At 42.8% G+C, this 19,691-nt stretch overlaps 1 protein-coding gene across 5 annotated transcripts in view; it reads left to right on the top strand.

Moving 5' to 3' along the window:
* FILIP1 (filamin A interacting protein 1) overlaps positions 1–19,691 on the top strand; it is a 109,207-nt gene that overhangs the window by 63,131 nt on the left and 26,385 nt on the right. For all 5 annotated transcript variants that reach the window (XR_012653025.1, XM_075046465.1, XM_075046467.1 and 2 more), the window contains one exon: positions 1,931–2,109. Coding sequence is in view for 4 of the 5 variants with exons in the window: in XM_075046465.1 (XP_074902566.1) it covers positions 1,931–2,109 (179 nt within the window). In the remaining variant the exon portion in view is untranslated. The remainder of the gene's footprint in view (positions 1–1,930; positions 2,110–19,691) is intronic.

Here is a 19,691-nt window from a genome sequence, read left to right as displayed (position 1 = left end):
TTTAGATGTGTGCAAAGCATGCAAGAGGATAACACAGCATTTGTAGAAATGACGAGAAATCAAAGAAAAATTGAATATTCTTGTTCACTTGACTGCAGAATAGGTTGTAAGCAAAGTCATCGGTTTGAACACAAACAATAAAGAGATTGTATGCTCCTTAGGGCTGGTGCCATTAAGCAAGAACAAAATCTCTGGGTGTTACATTTCTGGTTTTATATTCCTTTCAATTATAGGCTCCAACCTCTACTGCTTGCAGCACTGGTAAGCACTCTTTGATTTTCTTGGCATACTGGACCACTATCGTGTGGGTAGTTAGGAAAAGAAGACCTTCAGAGATTGACTTTGACCGTATTTATGGGATCATAAATCTGCGATCATTTGACATCACTTAAGCTCTAGGACTACAAAGTCAGTTCAGCCCCTGAAAGAGACCTGTAGGACTTGATCCCTTGCTTTAAAATCTAAGCAATAAATGAATGTAGAATAGACCTGGGAATGTCTGAGGCCAGCATGAATGCCAAAATAAACAGCCACTGCTCATGTTTATAGTTTCATAACAGTCCAGGGCATGGAGAAAGAGCATGCAACAACATACAATATAATATACCGTAGTGCCTGTCCAAATTTTCATCGTTCCTCCTATTAGAACATTTAAGTCTGTCACCAGGAATTGTGTCTACCACAGGTTACCTTTATACTGTGTATTCTTATTGAAGCATCTTCTGGAATTTTGGGGATGATAGTAAATAAGGAAAGCAAACATTAGCATGTGGGAGCATGCATGAAATACTGTTGAATAAGATTAAAAGAGCTTAGCAGGGCTTTTGTCTAAAGAAGCTGATAATTTGATGGGGACCTCAGTGTAAAACTTTTATCATGTGTAGGTCCACAGGGGTTATGTTGGACCTAAAATAGGATGGTGACAAAATTTCCTAAGTGCAAAAGATCTACTCTCAAAGGCTGAGGGACCTTGTGAAACAGCAGCTGCCCGGTGCAGCCAGGGAGGAGGAAGATGCAATTCCCACAGGGTAAGGGCTGGAATTGGGCAGAGCAGGCTCTGCCAGCTGCCGTGCCAAGGGCAGGCAAGCAGAGAAATGCCAGGGCTGCAGGCTGCTTGGGCAGGGAGGAGGATGGAGTTTGTCATCTGCTCCCAAGAAACGGTGAAAGGAGCAACATGAATAGCCGTGACGGCTTCAGAGCGCCCTGGCAACATTTTAGACACACGTCCCTAGCCTTAGGGTTTGTTTGAATAACATTTGGCATATTAACGTAATAAAAAACACCCAGAAGACAAAAAAGGTAAAGTGTTTCTAATAAAGAAAGAGAAATTCCTGTCAAAAAAACAGGCTGAGGGGAAAAGCCTACGGCTTATAATGAATTGTATTTGGTAATATGAAACTGAATCTGTGCTGAATCTAAATAGCTTAGACTTTTTATCTCAGCAGTCCTACAGGTGCATTGAAGATGCATAACTCAAATTTCAGCCTTGAGCTTACACCTTACGCTCCACATATAGGTGACTAGTCCCCATATAGGTGCGTGAACTCGGCCTCCCAGGGTCTAAGGGCGCGTATCCTGCCCTGGCATTTGCTACAGCTTTTCCCATGCGAAATGAGGAAAGTGTACACAGCACCTCACCACAGGGGAAATTCTGCACTACAACAATATTATTTGTTACCCTAAAACTAAGTGGAGTTCTGTCCTTTGTGTATCTGAAAACCGCGCAAATGTTTATGGCAAACACGCTGTCCAAAGAAATCATTACTTTTACAGGACAGTTACTCTTATTTCTAGTCACTGCTTTATGTAAAGCCCAAGACATAAAATTATGGGACTTGCATTTACCAAACACAACATTGTTGGTTAATAAATCAGATGAAGTAAGCAAGGAGACCTTTAAAACAGTCTATTCTCCTTTCCTACAATCCAGCTGGACAGACTTGAGGAAAAGCAGAAAGAGACGTATCGGCGCATGCTGGAACAGCTCCTGTTGGCAGAAAAGTGCCATCGCCGCACAGTTTATGAGCTAGAAAATGAGAAACATAAACATACAGATTACATGAACAAGAGCGATGACTTTACCAACCTCTTGGAACAGGAGCGGGAGAGGTGAGTACCTGCGATGGTGCAAAGAGTATCCCCAGTGTCCCAGTGCTTGTGGTTCAGCAGTGACATGGTCTGGTATTTTCTGTGTTTAAATGACACTAAACTTATGTGTAAACCATTTGTAAATGTCGGTCCACTCATGTTATTAGTAAGTACCTTACTGTGCAAGTCTAGAGCTGGAGGAATACCATTGAATGTTCCTGTAGTGTGCACTTGAATTAAGGCATGATTTTGTTATGAATTACTCATACCCATTTTGGGTTCACCTCCTGGTAGCTTTTGATCAGATGTTATTTATGTTGGCCAAGTTTGGGGCTGGCTTGCTTAGCTAAGCACCGCATTTTGTGAAGGACAGGGCACTGTTTGTCACAGCAGGAGGACAGGGTAAGGAAAACCACAACACACATTAGGATACTGGCACACAAGTGGTAGGGACTTTGCCATGCCCCACGCATTTAGGCTGGCAAAGTCACAAACCATTTGCGTTATTTTTCATATTTTTGAAGATGCATGCCTCAGGCAAGATCTATGTTCCCCTGGAAGAAAATATTTTCATGTTTTTTAAAATGTGCCCAGTCTGCGATGGACTATCTACAGAGTTTATCTCACAGTCTCATACTCTCCAGGTTTTTTTCTTCAAGTGTTTGTCCTCCTTGTTGGAGTAATTTGTTCTCTGAGTCTCTAAGAAAAGAAAGAGCACCTACCAGCAAGAATGAGCACTCACTAACAGCCTCAGTTTTTCAATATGAAATTTTCATGCACATACCAAACTGCTTGAAATCAATCCACAATGGTTTTTTTTTTTTAAAAAAAAAAAAGCTCTGAGAAAAATACGGCAAGTTCAAAGAAGAAATGCTTTTGAGGAAACCACAGTCTGGTGGCAGACATTTGCAAAAAGCCAGGAGCTAAATTGTTTAGTGTATTTCCTGAGCTCAGTTCAGTGCCAACTTTGAGTAGGTGGCATATGAGCTACAGTGACCATATTTCCTGGTTAAATAGCTGGGGTTTTTTTTGTCTCTCTGTTTTCTTGGGTTGATTGGCAAACTTTAAAGGACAAAAATACTTCTGCATCTTAGCAATTTGATTCTCTTAACAGAAAATAAAAAATTTGTTGTATTTCCAAGTAAGGAGCAATTTCACATCTGATTCTCATAGATGCCATTTTTTCTCTGTGCTCAGTATCCCTGTATGTGTGGACATGCAGGCAACTAAAATGCTACAAAAGTGGTATTAAAATACCATTTACATTTGTCTTTACATTTTATATTCACTTTAATTTGACAATTGGTGCCTTCTTATTATTCCAGTTCAACTCGTGAAGGCCATTAAATAGCCTAAGATTATGACCTGTTTTAAACTGACTTCCTTCAATGAACTAACTGATTAAAGAGCTTTCTGTCTCACATTACTACTGCTAAGATACCAAGTCCCATCTCTGTGGGCATTTTTTCATACTCTTCCTGCTCTTTCATGTCTTTTAAACTTCAGGTTTTCCACATTCTACAATTTTTGGAAAAACAGCAATAAAGAAAGCAGAATTTGAGTTTGAACTTCTATTGAAAGCCGATCTTTAAGAGCAACTAAATCTGGCGGCTTTAGTTGCCAGTGCCTCTGTACTGGTGCCTGGGGCGGGGGGGAGAATTGCAGTGCTGAAGCAATCTTGATTTATGTTGAGTGACACGAGAAACCTGATGTTTGCTACTTAATCCACTTTGTTTGTCTAAGGCACTAATGAGGAAATTAATTTCAAGTTTAGTAGCGACGAAGCAGAGAACATAGCAGGTAGCTTAACATAGAAAACGAAGCATGCGTGTCGCTCCCTCTTCAGGGTCCTCCTCCCCGATCACTTGCAGAGCAGATTAGCAAAATCAGGATGGGCTGGAAACCACTCATTAGTGTATAGTCTTAAATGATCTCAACTCCTCATCTTTGTTTGCTGTGTGCACATGAAACTGAGGCTGCACCCACACATTTGTGGGTATTAAAAACTGGAAGTAGTATCCTTTGAGGGCTATATTCACAGCGAAAGAGAGGGTGATGGGATGACTTCTCAGGAAAGTCCCACAGTGGCAATCAGCAATAGATTTTTGTCAAAAAGAAAGAGTCTGTAGTGGAAAGATTAAATTGCAATAGGTTAAAACATAAAAAAACCTCCCATACTCACTTAATCTGCATATTGGGACAGAGAACTGACCTGTCCAAAAGCATTTCTCAGGGTCCTGCATAGGCATTCTTGTTTTATGAGTACCACTTTATATATAATCTGTTTTACTGTGGTGCTTTGAGGCCTTAGGGTTATTTTATTAAGAGCTGAACAGACTTGTAGTCTCCATGAAACAGAAAAGGGACACGGAGGTGAACTTTGCCCGTCAGCCACTCCGCTGCACTCGCAGTTATAATGTTAATGAGACAGGGTGAGCAGGAGGAAGAACAGTCCTGTGGGACGGCCATCTCACAGCAGTCTGGTACAAAGAGAGCAGTAATAATTTCTGTGCTGAATCTAAGTAATTTGAGTAATTTCTTTCCTCACAGTATTTTACCAATCTTTCCTAACCATTACTGTCCACACCAACTTTTAGAGGCCACATCTGCTTTTGCTGTCCTGTGAAAGTCTGAACAAGATAAAAAGGGAAATTCTTTAAGAGCAGAAATACGCCTCAGTTCTAATGTATTACTAGCACTCTTTTAATGTATTTATTTTGGAATATATTTTTACATACACTTTCATACATTGTCTCTAATCCATCCACAACAACATGATATGAAAGCAAACAGTCCCTATGAGGGATTAATTATTTCAGCCTTGCACAGGAAGAAAGTAACAGGAAAACATGATTTGTCAAGAATAATTATGCATGAAAAGTATAAAAAATAAAAAAGAGAAAATTGTACATGGGGATTTTAAAATTGTAGACAGCGAGGAGGGGTAAATGGAGAAAGCTGGAGGGCCTGACTGTTGGTGTTGGCTCTGCAACACCAAGTGCAACTAAGCTGTAGAAAGGTTGTGGAAAAGGTTGGCATGTTACAGGAAAAGAGTAGTGACAACCGTTTGCCAGATGGAGATGAAAGAAATCTGGTACTTTTAGTGGAAGACCACCACAGACATGGTGTCTGAAGTGTTTTGCTGATTTCCCTATAGTACGCTATAATTATATCTAAAGATGGGAATGTTTTGAAAGTTAGGGATAGTATTTTCTTTTTTTTACAATTCGACGAAAATTACCCTTTTCCACACTTGCCTACCTCAGCTGCGGTTCCATAACATCAAGTTGTCCTTGGGCATCTCCTATTCCCGGGAGTGCAAAAGCAACCATCTTCCTGGAGGAATAAGGAGAAGAGCTGGAGGCCCCTAGGCCCCCTTAGAGGGAGACCTTTGGTGGCAGTCGGTGGGGTAAGGAGTCTCTGGTCCGGCAGGTGGAGAATGAGGGGTTTGACTGGAGCTGCACTGACTACGTGGCTTGCCGTGAACACCTGAAGAGCAGAAGACCATGCAGCAGCATCCCAACCCCAAAAAGCTCTTGTGTAAAGCAGGCTTAACCTGAAGTGGTGCTCGGTTGTTTTCTGTTCTGCCTTGTCCTAGCCCTCTTGCCTTTTCCTTTAGGGAACTGGGGGAGGGAGGGGAGAAATCTTTAGGATCAATTATAAACTTTTTCATTTGAACAGCAGGGCTTTTTCTTCTGGTGGAAAAGGGGAGAGCTCACTGTAACCTCGGCACTGCTTTGACCTCTCGATCGACCTAGGAGATGGGGTTTAAAATCCTGACATTTTTAGAGGTGCTAATCTCCGAACAATTTGTCTTGTACTCTTCTTTTAATCCCATTTGTTGACAGCACATTTTGCTGCTATTAAAAGCGCTGGAAAGCTCTCATTGATTTTAATGGTTCAGAAAGAGGCTTCTGGTGAGGACCACTGAGCCTGTCCTGCAGGAGGGATGGGCAGAAATCGCCTGAAAGCCTTCAGAAATGGGGGGAGGAGGGAGTTGCTTTCATATGCATGGGACGTGGTTTGCCGGATAGAGGGTGCGATGTGGCAGAAAGGCTTTGTTGGAGCTCGTTAAGGGAGATCTGTGCAAGTCTTTTGTGAGTAATTTGATCATTTCCAGCAAGATCCCTGAGACTGCCGAGACTCTCTTACCCCACCACACAATGTGTCACTAAACACACACCCAGTATCTAATGTAAGTACTGTCTGTCTGAAAGCATCGGTATTATGTTTAGTCACCTTTGATTGTAAGACTTCATCGAAGTGATGAGGATTTTAAACTGGCTCTTGCTTTCCTTGCTGCAGCTTCAAATTATTCTTTACAACCACATCGACAGTGTTCCCAGTGCGCTGAAGCATTTCGCATTTTCCTCAAAGGCAAGGCCAAGGATTCAGTCTGTACTTCCTAAGCAGTGCCCTGCTAAATCTGGTTTTGGTTAAACCCTCTTTTTGAAGTACATGGCCATAATTAGATCTGCTTAGAGGAGACAGCAGGACTGTGACCCCAGATCTTTCCTCCACAAAGTTTCCTTTCAGTCTTCGTGTAAAATTGTCTCCTCTCTGCCTCCCCCATCGCAGCACCCCCAGCAAGGAATGCACTGGCAAGTCCCTCGGAGGTCTGTGATAATACATTCCTCTCGGCTTCGGTCATCCTGGCACTGAGATGCTCTTGGCTGCTCTGCTGGTGATGTAATTCTGGGCCCACATCACCTGCAAAGGAAACTGATCTGCGAGCAATAAAGCACACAGCCGTCTTGAAACAAAAATGGGAGTGTTGATGTTAGCAAGTTTTTAAAATCTTTTTTTTTTTCCCTTTTGGACTTCTGCTTTTATTACCAAAGCTCCCCTTCTCCCTTTTCCCACGAGACGGCAGCACCAAACCTTTCACTGGGAAGTGCTTGCCTTTTCGTTTCCCTTTATTTCATGGACCAAAGCAAGTGTAAAGGCTGGAGTGTGACACAGCTTGGAGATTTTGTCTGCGTTACCTTTCCAGTTTGCATTTTCTCTTGATTTTTATGGAGATTGTAAAATAAAGAAGCTGGCAGGAAGACAGCAGGGCAGAGTATCCATCAGTTACTTGTTTAGAGAACAATCAAGCCAAAAGTATGAAGTGTTCAGGGCTAATAAATCTCTGTGATTTACCAGTTTAAGGCCAAATTCTGTGGTAAGAATAGCCCCATACAGAGATATTGGGGTGAGGTGTATGGTGCAAACATATAGCACAGATTTTGGCCTGTAACTGTGTATGTAACCTGTTGGTGATTCCTTTAAAGTCTGGAAATCAAGTTACTTTACAGAAAGATTTTTGCTATTTTTTTTCTCCAAGAGTTCTTAGCCATATTTGTACTCTGACTTTTTTCTCGTATGGTGATTGTTTCTGTGTCTTGGTTTCCAAATTGTGACCCAAAAAAAGGAAAAGCCAGCCCAATGGGACTGTGGGAATTCACCATTGCGTACAGTAGTTACTCATCTTACTGCACATTACTGGCTGTAGTAGAGCACTGAGTCACTCTCTGCCTACTTTTCAGTAAGTGCATCTCTAAACTTTTAATCTTATAATGTAGAAGACAAGGCCCACAGTACAGTTTTTATTCTTTTCTTTTACACTGATGTGCTATCTGTATGGTTTGGAAACACTGGCTATTTTCTGTCAATGTGATATATTGACAGGACCACGGATCACAAATTCTGTGGTCGTCTATTAAAAGAAATAAATGAAAAAACCTGGCAATGACAAATACCATTTCTGCACAGTTAAGTAAAATCTGAAGATCATCCATTTTGCAGGTCCTGTTTTACAGCTCTAGCTGACTGCAAGACAGCAACTGCTCAAAGTTTATGTTTTAACTAATGAATATGGTCCCAAGTTCCAACAAAACGGCTCCAAAGGTAATTTAAAAACGAAAGAACAGCCACATCAGACTGTGGAGAAACAATATGAAAGTATTGCGAGTCTTATACAATGTAAGGCTTGCCACGAGCTGGGACTAATCCAAATCCATCTCTTCACACTTGGATAGTCCTCAAAACTGTCCAGTCTTTCAGTCACTTCTGGGATTATATAAAATGGCATCATGTGTTGTTTCAGCTATTCTTCCAAAATTTTTTCTAAGTAGGCATCAGCTTCACAGCCCTTGAGAGAGAATTATTATACAAAACTATATGTAGTTCATTATTCCTAGCAAGTTTGCTTGCTAAAATCATCAATTCAAATGCTCCCAGGGTCAGATTGGGGGAAAAAATTACTTCATTCAAAATCTACTCACGAACCCAAACTCTGTCCAGGGTGCAATAGGTAACAATTTAAGGGGCTTTTGGCATGTTTCAGAGTTATTATACTACTGAAATAAATATCAGTTCACAGCTCTACTGAGGCCATCTTTCTAAGTTGTCATTTTTTTAGGCAAAGAAAACAAGAACTGAATCAGGGTCATGTAGGGAAAATTGTTTCCTCATTCAGAAAGATTAGAAACAGGTTTCAGTTGAAGTGCCAGGTTTCAGTGAATTTCTAAAAAATTTAGATAGATGCCACTTATTTACAAGTATAAATATATGCTAATAGTCACTCAAGCTTGAACATGTTGGATATTTGCTTTATGTTTAAATGGAAGTTTACCTGTGCAGAGATGTACAGACTGATTAGCAAAGTATAAGACTTACTATTTTGATTAATGCCCTACAAATATTCAAGACCTGTTCTACATTGTCAGATGATAACTCCCACTAAGCTGTGTGAAGAACCTCAAGATGTCATCTGACTTGGGGGGGCGGGTTATTCTGACTCAGTGAGCCTATATAGAAGCTTTCCTAACCCTAAACAGATGTGATGCTTTTTCCACCTTCTTTCCCAAGATGGGTGCTACGTTGTGCATCCTTTCTCCTTCCTGCAGTATCTCCACCAGCAGTGGAGAATACCAACGAGTTTTATATTTGCATCGTTTCAGTTTTCATTTCTTTTTAAGGCTTATATGTGGAAAAATCTTAAGGCAGAAGAAAAAACCCAGGTGGTGCAAAAATCCAAACCAAACGTTCTTGTGAAATTTGCCAAAGCTTGTGCAAATGTGAAGGGGAAGAAATGCAGAGTGCAAAATGTATAATTCAGCATATATTTGTAAAGCACCTGTGATTATAATAATGTGTTGCCATAACTACTGTTTCGACTAATTTTTTAAAAACTCATTAAAAATGCCATTTTTGGGTGTAAGATAATTATTATAAATGTCATCAAAGAAAATCTGGTGGCTTAATTCACAAGACCAGCTAGTCAAAAACCCATATCAAATAACCCTGTGATTATGCCCCTCACCTAGACCATGGGAGACTTTCAATTCTCCCGTCAACCTGTTGAGACTTGAATCCACCTCTCTGAGGAGGCCTTCCTGGGCATGTCACTGGGTCTCTTGGGGTGTCTGTTTCCCACTCTTCCCAGGTGAAATTGTTCCACTTTTACAAGTCACACACTTTTTGAGTTCTTTTCACAAAAAGGATGACAATCTTCTTGTAGGTCAGTGCCTGGGTATTCAAATTCCCCCAGACACAGGAATTCACTGGGCCAGGTCTTTCCATTTTCCAAAAAGTGAAGATTTTTCACTTGTTGGTTTGGTGAACAGTGCCTTGATATGGTCCTCTCTATGTGGTGCTTTTTTTAAAATGACAAAGATGGAAATGAAATTACTTGTTCAAGATGAACAAATGTTTCACTGAAATCCACATGAAACTTTTTTCACTTGAATGAGAGAGAAAAATAAAGCTTTTTTTGTTTGTTTGATAATTTCTTATTTAATTTTTGGTTCAGCTCTGGAACTGAAAAATCAATTACTCACACAGCTCTGTTATCCAGTTGTTTATATTAGGGAATGATTAATAGTAACGTAGCTGAATATGTAATGCCCTAATGAGAAAAGATAAAGAAATCAGCAGAAAATGAGGCTAAATTATAGCAGAGTGACAGCACTGCTTTTCTGATGATAGCAATTATGTCATAGGTGAAAAAGTATCTCTTGGTGGCAAGTATATATATTACAGGATGAAAGTTCCTGTACAGTTCCGTTTAAAATGTTTATTTTCAGAGAAACTGGAAAGGGGTAGACATACTCTCTTTCATCATTTAAATATCAGGCTTTTCCTAGATGACTTAACTTGTTTTAAAAGGATGCATAGCTTTCAACATTTTTTCATTTTGCAAATTACTGGCTGGGATACAACCCTGGTTTCCAAAAACAGTAGGGGCAAAACAGTGTCCATACTGGTGAAAGACAGGCGGGTGGTGTGGAGGATAGGGCACTGCTGCTTGCAGTTGTTGTTGCACAGCTCACGCTCTGTGGGCACTGCTAATCCTACGATGGAGAAGAGTGTGTCCTGGTTTGACTGGCTCATGTCCTGACCTGACAGACCAAGTACTGTTGGCCCAACTTGCTTTCAGTGGCAAGCACTGTTGCTTTGTGCCCATCATTAGCACACTGAGCTGTCTACATCCAGCTTCTTCAGGTCTTAGGAAATAACTAATCCGTAAAAATGCCAACTTGACGCTGGATTTTATGAGCACAAAGCTGGCATTGTTGCAATTCCTTTGAAGTCAGTAGAGCACTTCTTGATTAATGGGATTAATGAGAACCAGGGTAGGAACGCTGAAAATGTTAAAATAGTCTCTGTGTGTGTGTGTGTGTGTGTGTGTGTGTGTATGTACCTGTAGAAGTACATATATATAAAAATGTATTACATTCAGCAGTTTCTTGAGTGGAGTTATAGCTCCTGGATAAGAGTTTGCTCTCCAGCAAAATAACTTATCAACAATATTTATTTCCTGTATGACTATATTTTTATATAACTTTTATATGCATTTCTGTTTATGATGATAATAATTTATTACTACATTATTTTTACATAATTTCTACAGCCAAATAACACCTTTGTATTTTGAATTATTTTTGGTCAGTATTGCCTACTGATTCTACCAAGGAGGCTGCAAGCTTCTGCAGATGGATTTTGCCTCTCTCTGTGTGTGAGGTATCATTTACACTTATGTCACTATAACATTTAAAAAAATATTAGTGATTTGTAAGCAAGGATGCTCAGTGGAAGTCAACAGCTGACAACCAAATACCTGATTAGAAAACAACAGGGCCAGGATGCATAAGCCCTGCAGTTATTCAGAGGGCAACACAGACATGGCAGAAAGAAATTTTAAGGCAAGCAGAGACAAGAAAAGTACCTTTTAGTTCACACTTGCTGTATGAAACTGGCCCAGTTTCTCCTTGCTTGCTCTCCATCTAGGTACATAAGTTTTCCCCGTCCTTCCCTTTTGCCATCCAAACATTCAACAGGCTGGTGGTCAGGACATCATCTTGGAAAGAGGTAGCGCAAGCTGGAATTATCTCAGCCTGAGGAGAGAAATAAAACCAGGTATGCCACTCCCTGGGCAAGTAATGCGGTCCACAAGTGCTGGTGCAAGAGGCAGCCCCCTTCCAACTCTTTCTTTGAATGGCAGCACCTATGGCTCCCATCCCTGCGCAGTGGCTGTGGTCAGCCCATGTCTCCCTGGTCCTCCCTTCGCTGTTCCGTGTGTAAAGACATGTATTTCATGAGGCACAAATAACCTCAGGTGGGGAATGATGTTCAGCTCAGGCAAGATGATAGGACTTCCAAGGATGTGCAACAGCAAGTTTGGATGACCAAGATACAGATCTGCCCCAAAATCAGGTGCCTATGAACATTCAGATTTATATGTGTGGTGGTGTTTGGTTGGGGTTTTTTATCTGTCCCTCTTTAAATTAGTCATTAATTGCATTCCAAAAATCTGTGTGAGTCTTTTTTGGATCCTGCTCTAAGTAATTACAAGCAGGAGGTTAAAATAGCAGGCTCAAATCTCGGGAGAATCTAGCCCCTGGGTGAGTGCTGTGGGGACAGTCTCTTCTACAATTGCTTCTCAATAGACACAAATCTTCTAATGCAAGCAGCAAACCTAAGAATTGCATGAGCTGTAGTAATTAGCCATGTGGTAGTAGAAAAGCTTTGTGTAGGTGTAGGGGGTTTTGTTTGGGGTTTTTTTTCAGGGTTGTGGTGGGTTTGGGGTTTTTTTGGGGGGTAGGGGGTGGGGTGTCCATTTATGCTGCACCTCCAGAACACAGGGGCAAAAAGCACTGGCAACGGTGGGGCTGTGAGATGGATGTGGTGGGCAGCTGTGTGCTCCTTTGTGTTCAGGGCAAGAGCTGATGGTCCTGGCATGAAAATTAACAGAAATACCTCCACAGCCTTTCAGACTGATGGTTGGGACACAGTATATTAGGATGTGGTGTGACAGCCAGGATTACTCAGTGCTGATGTTGTTAAAATCCATCAGTCTCTCTTTAGCTCATAAAAGCAGCCACTGACTGCTCTTTTACAGCATTTGAAAATTTTACTGAGGATTCATTATTTGTTAAATCACTGAATACAGTGCTCACAGGAAGTCATGTTTAAAAATCAAGAAGGAATCTTCATGAGATTATTTATTTTTCTCCACTTTTATAAGTGTGCATTGTTTAATCCTTATGTCAAGCTGTGACTGAGGTGGCCAAATATGATATAAACCAGTGCACACATAGCCTGTATTTCTAAGAAAATCTGAGAACCTGCATTGAGGGAGATGGAGTTTTTATATTGACTCCACTTGAGCAGACTCTTGCTCTCAAGCTGCATTGCTGTTGTACTGCTGTGTGAGCTTTTCCACACTTGACTAGCCCAGTGCATGCAATTATATGAATGATAATACTTCCTAAATCCAGTTTTTAAATGTCTTCACTCTTTTTTTTTTTTTTTTGAACACTTTCCCATGTTTGAGACCCTGTCATGGTGACTCCAGACACCATCACTTGGGTTGCTTGATGCTAAAACAAAGCAGTGATTCTTTGGACCCTGTTTTCTCTTGGTTTTCCTGCCCACTTGTTTTATTCACTCTATCAAATACATTCTTTCAGTGGTGTATCAAATGGGAAGCAGTGAGGTGGACAACCTTTAGTTTTAGATGCAGAACTCAGGTGCCTTTCTGTCCCAGTCACTGGATCACCTTGCTTTGAGGAGGTCAGTGAGAAGAAGCACACAAAAAAAGGAAGTCCAGAAAAGGTCAGCAGGAGTTAGAGCGACGGGGCAGGAACTGAACTGATGGAACTGGAAGGTAAAGGATTAGGAATAGCAAAGACGCAGGTTTAGGGCAGGGGATGGCAGCCACAAGACAAAGAATATGGGAAATGGATCTGAATTAAGAGATTAATGAAAACAGAAGGAGTGGTGAGGGGAACTAGCTGTTGGCAAAAGTAGACCACTGTAGAGCCTTCCAGGTGGATGACAGAGGGAAAAAAGATGGTGAAGAGAGAAGATAGAAAAGAGACCGAGCTGCAAGCAGAAGAAGACATATAAAGAACAATACAGCAAAAATGAAGCAGAAGGCATGATATTGATGATGTTGCTTAATGCAGTAGAGCACAGGCACTGGGACTTCCCAGAACTTGTTTGCACCAACAGATGATACGCTTTAGGGAAAAAAGTAATTCTGCCTTGATTGTCAGTTTCCAGTAAGGGAGTATTCACCACTGTTCTTTATGAGTTACTTATTGTCACGCTTAAAAATGTGACTCTTATCTCTAGATGGAGTATTTCTGTTCTATAAACCCACAGTCAGAGAAGTCAGGTGAGGGGGAGGCAGCAGAAGGGGCAACAACAGAGAGCCAGCTGCCAACAGAACAAAAGCATCACACAGGTGAAAATCAGTCGGGCTTAATTCATGTTCCAGGCCCAGGCTGTGCAAAAGAGGCCAAGACACTGCCAAAAGACTAAGTCTCTCCTGGTAAGCTGAGAACAGGCACAGCTCTCCCTGCCCTCAAAGCCTCAAGCTCGTTGCTCCACGTCATTTTTCCACATGAACACCTAGCACATCAAAAGTGAGTAATTTAGAAAAACAAGGGTGGAGACCAGAACAGGTAAAGACAACATTAGTGGGGTGCTCTGATAAAGCACGGATACGTGAAGCAGCCAATGCTAAAAATGGCAGGTCCACAGCGGGCAGTAAGGCACCATCCTGCCATGTGCACTTCTCTGAGGTCCTGGACACCTTTTCCCCTGACTCCAGAGATGCTTTGGTCAAAGGGCCACAGCCTGCTTCTATGACACTGTTGGTGCTTATTCACAAAATGACGATGAAATCGTACTATAAAACAGTACCCTTGACATAGGTGGGTTCTACTTCAGCTGTAATCACTTTTACTTTTGGGAGATCCACCAGTATCGGAGATACTGAGCTTTCCCAGAGATCAAAAGGATACACACAAGTGTTAAGAAAGCAGAAAACCAGAAGGGGGAAAAAAAGTGGAAAAGGAAAACAAAGCCAGAAATACTTTTGTTAAACTTTTGAATCATGCTTCCATAAAAGGCAGCAGATCCTAACGTAGGGCAATTTTAATGCTGCAAAGAGAAAAAGAATTTAAAATCTAGGCAGCATGACTGACTTAGAAAGATCTGAGGAGTAATAAAAAAGCCTGTGTGCAAATGTGTGTGCGTGCACAGTTTGTTTAACAGCTGCATGGAACAACCTGTTTCAAATAAGAACAAAGGTGAACAAAGCCAGTTGTCAGTGCAGCTCACCAAATGAAGTTTCTTAGAGTGCATGACGTATGCTATATAAAATGTATTGCCTGAGATATAACAGCACAGAGTCCAACTGGAAGTCTTTTTCTCAGGTTTTTCCTACAGTCATGTTTCAAGAATTTACTGTATTTATCTTCATTATTTATTTGTCTCCAAAAGGCCCAATGGATCACCTTGTTCACTATATCTTCAGCAGCAAATTAAAATCAGCCTCTCCCCTCCTGCAATATTCAAAGTTTTCACATTCTATCAAGATGCTACTGAACTCATTAATACCCGTTACGCTAAGAGTAGGCAACTGGCTAAGTAGAAAGCGGAGGACAGGTCTGACTTACCAAATGAGTTTGACTTGCCAAAAGGAGAAAAAAAACCCCAAAATAATGATGAAAGATTTTCACTGCTTTGAAGGTTTTACAAACAAAAAAAATTAAGTCTGGCAAGCAACACAGTATACTTTTTCATGTATGTAAGTAAACACAAATTTAGGAAAAGTTTTGTTTTGCAAAAACAGAAATATTTGGGCTTTTCGTAACATGTTAGAGAACTTGGAGAGAGTTGCAAGCGCTGCCTTCGCTATAAACGTTACATATGTTTCTGCACTGAAGATAAAGAGCCAACAGAGAGCAAGGCGGTCTGCTGGAAAGGTTACAAAGCCCTGTTTACAGAGAATTTTATAATCAGGCAATCATTTGTTACAAGTCTCTAAGATCCACAAGAGGAATCCATTGCTGTTCAGAGTTTAGTGAATTTTTAAAGGCAGCAACTTATCAAAGAAATGTGTAGTCTATTAGCACATCATTAAATAGCTAAACCAATTCCACCTTTTGCTTCCCGGTTACTCTCCTCTATAGCAGACAACTGTGCCAGATGCACAGTACAATTTCTGACTTTCAGAGGTGAGGTGGAGTTTGAGATTCCTATCTATTCCCTCCCTGCTTTTATTTCTTGGTGTTTTTCTTATCTGGTCTCACAATGTTGCAAGTGCTGCTTTACTCAGGAATGTGTTTCTTGGACTACTTCATCCCAATGAAAGCATAAACAAAAAGATTAATGAAATTCTGAGGAGCAAGTTAGAGTTTCCCAGCCTTTAACATGACTTAAACGTGAAGGTACTCTTGATAAAGGAGTGTTTTACCTTAGCTGTGACATCCTACGTGATGTCCTCTATAGCTCTGGTACTGCCATAGTGGTGGGTACCTGGAGTGGTTGGACGGGTGATGGAGAATACTTTAATTATGAAGTCTGGTGGTGGTACAGATGTATCTCAGCTAGTGCAAGGTGTGTAAGCTCACCACTACCATGCTGCACTTTCTCTACCAAGTCTTGCAGCCAGTTGTCTGCTGGCTCACATCCAGACAACTTCAGTGACTGTAGATCATGTTCCCTGTGCTTTTATTTCTAAGTTGCAGAGTAAGCTGAGGGAGCTGGCAGTCTGGGTAAGTCCCCTCTGGTGATCACTGGTGGTCCCAGGTGCCGCTGGTGACTATCATGAAGCAACTTTATATCGCCTTGTCTTAGCGATCCAGCCTAATTTAGATTTTTTTCAAGGTGAGGTTGGTCAGGCCCTGGAACAGGTTTCCTAGGGAGGTTGTGATGTCTCCGTCATTGGAGGTGTCCAAGACTCAAGCTGAGCAGGCCCTGGGCAACCTGCTCTAACTGGACCTGCAGAGGGCTGGACTAGACATCTCCAAGGTCCTTTTGCACCTCAACCATTCTGTGGTTTTATGATGCGGCATCCTCTGGAGGACACCACGCATTTCTTGATGACTCTGCTTGCACCAGGGCGAGAGGCAGTGGCTTAGACTGGGCCAGGCTCTGTGTTGTCCTCCAGGCATTCCCTTTAACACATCTCTTGACATGTAGGGACACTGGCAATGCCCTCAGTCACCCTCTGGTCTTCTCATGAAACATCATAGTTCTGGCTGCTGGTTTTTTTGCTGCCAAATTTGTGATGGGTAGAGGTAATCCTTTGAGGTCTGTGGTGTGGGCAGGAGTCCACTGCACGGCTGCTGTGGTTGTGAGTGGTTGGACTTCCTGAGACAGGTGTTCCCTTCTGGCCTGCACCCCCAGCGTCCCCTCCCTTCTTCATGTCACATCTGTACCAAGCTGACTGTTACAAACTCAAAGTTGATTTCCTAATATAAATATTAGGATCCTCTTGAAATCCCTGAAATTTCTGCTCTGAGCCGAGACCATGAAAACACAGACGAGGGAAGATGTGTCGCTTGCAGTTCCAGCCTGGCCCAAGCGCGACATCACGGACGAAAGAAGAGCCAGAGCAGATGTGAGGGGACGTCTAGGAGGGTTGTGGATTTGGGAGAGGTGGGGGTTAGAAATAGAGTGCAGAGGTGAGGAGGAGCCTGGGCCTGAACGCTGGGTGCAGCAGGACTGGGACGAGCTGTACAACGAGCTCAGAGCCCAGAGCCAGCTGGGACGGGGTGTGTGACCAGATATCCTCCTGCAGAGCCAGCAGCGCCGGCGGGGCAGAGCCTTGCTCTCAGCTGCTGATCACAGTCAAACCCGTCTGTCAGCAGATAGTTTTGAAACTCGCTTGCAAAGTGCTCTGTGCCTTTCTAGTATCAAACTGCCTCGAGGCTGACAACCTGCTATTGCTATCAATTATTTTGTTAACTCAGAGTGCAGACTTTTATGCAGGCAATCTAAAGGATCTAAATTCTTCCAACAATCTCCCTAAGTGCCAATATAATGCCACATCATTACATTTTGATGGTGGATATCTATTTTAGTGTTTGCCATTGTGCATGCAATCTCTCTTTTTAAAGAATGTGTAGCTCTACCAGAACAGTTATTAGGATTTCAAAGGACAGGGTAAGTAGATCAAGCAGAACATTTGTCTGCTTGATGCATGTGATCATTTGTAATTGCATAATCAAACACAAGTTTCGTACCAAAAACTTTCGTCTGACACTGGAAAAACAGAAACATATTGAGATGCACCAGCTTTGCACACAGGAGGCAACAATTTCTCTGTAGGACCCCAACATCATCTTTTGGAAAGTATTTAGTAAATGAGTAGGGGAATATAAAAAGAGAGAGAATGATTAAGGCTGGTATATGTTTCCCTGGAAAATGTGACTCTACCCCTGTGAGTTTGTGTGACGGATTTCCTACATGGTGCTAATTAAGTCATGTGAAGCTAATTTACATGGCTTGTGAATGTTTTTCTCTCCAAGACTGATTCTCATTTTGGGGAGCTTGTTGGAGATCTGGGGTCTGACATGCAGGAGTCTGGAGCATCCACTCCTAAGCTAGAGGCAAATGGGGCTGTGATCTGAGCACACGCAGCAGCACCCACCCTGCAGCGCTCCGAAAACCCCATCCTGTGTACCCCGGAGCAGGGTCCCAACCAAAACCCTAGTCCCTTTGTGCTTCTTTCTCCCACCCAGAAATGAATAATTTTGTTCTCAGCAGAGTCTGAAGAGTGTGTGGTAAATAGGGCCTTGAATAAAGAGCATAAAATCAATCATCAAGCACCTGCTTTTCACATAAGCACTGTCCAGCCTGCACGCTGAATGAGGAGAGGGTCCTAAAGAAAAATAACGAAAGAACACAAAATTAGATAGTTTCTCAAAAATGTAAACACACACTGGTCCATTTTTTGTGGATAATAATATTTGACATGATATGCTTTCAGTGCTTTTGGATATTACAAGCTTCTTAAGAAAAGAGGAAGATGATTGGGAAGGGGAAGGGAAAGAGGAAAGAAAAGGGGAAGGAGAAAGGGAAGGAGAAGGGAAAGGGAAGAGTGGTTTCTAGTTCCCCTTGACTGTAAAGTGACCGTGGGCAATCTAGGGAATGGTCAGGCAAATAGAAGGAATCCCCAAATCCTTTTATGTTGGTTTGGGAACAAAAGGGCTAATTTAGCACTTTTTTAATGCAGGAAGCTAGCAGAATGGTGCTTTTCAGACCTCACGCCGACTCTCTGAGTTAGCCTTGCTACTACGCATGAGTTTTCAAAACCAAATACGCAGGTATATTAAATCCACAGGGGATTTTCTTCACGTGTTCATGCCTTTATCAACTGATCTTCAGATCAGCCAGTGCTCACCAACAGTAGCACTGTCACTTCAAACCCCAGGAGGACAAGAGAAAAGCAAGAGCAACTTTTCCTGAGTCAGAGGAACGAATTGGCAGCCCGGGCTGGGTAGCATGGCTTTTGTGCATCCTAGTTCCGTTAAGCGAAAGCAATTCGCAAGGCTTCTCCGCCATCAAATTATTCTCTCTTAATCGTTAACCTATAAACTGTAACCCCGGAGGGGGCTGTCAATAATAAACTCCGCGAAAGCGGGGCTGAGAGGAAGCGCTGCCACAAGCGAGCCGCCGCCTCCCTCCGACTCCCCCCACCCCTCCTGCCCCGCCGAGGCGCGCCGGCGGCGGCGGCGGCCGCGGCGGCTCCACCCCTCCCCCTGCTCCGGCACCGCGCTGCGCCCCCGGCCCCCCCCGCCCCGGGGGGGGGGGGCCACGGCAGCGACGGGAGAGAGCCGTCCCTCCGGCGGGGGGGGCTGAGCCGGCACGGGGTCTGTCCTGCGGCAAAATTTTCCTTTTCAACGATTAAAAAAAAAAAAAAAGTTTTATTCTAAGGTAAGGTCGTTCGGATTTTCTTATTTATTTATTTTCCATTCGAGCGGTGCTAATTGTTCTCGTACATGCGCACTTCACTAGTTAATGGACTGGGCATAAGCGTAGGCGCCGGCGGGAGGCTGGAGCGGGGTCTGCCTCCGGGGGCGGCGGGGGGGGGACCGGGATGCCCGCCGTACGCCCGCCCGCCCGCCCGCCGCAGCCCCGTTCCGCCGCTCTGGCTCCGGCTCCGGCTCCGGCCGGGCTGGACGGGGTAGAACAGCGCTAAGGGGCCGGAGAGAGCCGGAGCTGATTTTTTTTTAATGTTTGGCCGGAGCCCTGAAGGTGCACCTGGTGGGGTTGTGCTGAGGGTTGGGCTTCGTCGTCCGGACAGCGCATCGAGGGGT

The sequence above is a fragment of the Buteo buteo genome, chromosome 15, assembly GCF_964188355.1.
Source record: "Buteo buteo chromosome 15, bButBut1.hap1.1, whole genome shotgun sequence".
Classification (NCBI taxonomy): Eukaryota; Metazoa; Chordata; class Aves; order Accipitriformes; family Accipitridae; genus Buteo; species Buteo buteo.
This window is presented reverse-complemented; position numbering and strand designations above follow the sequence as displayed.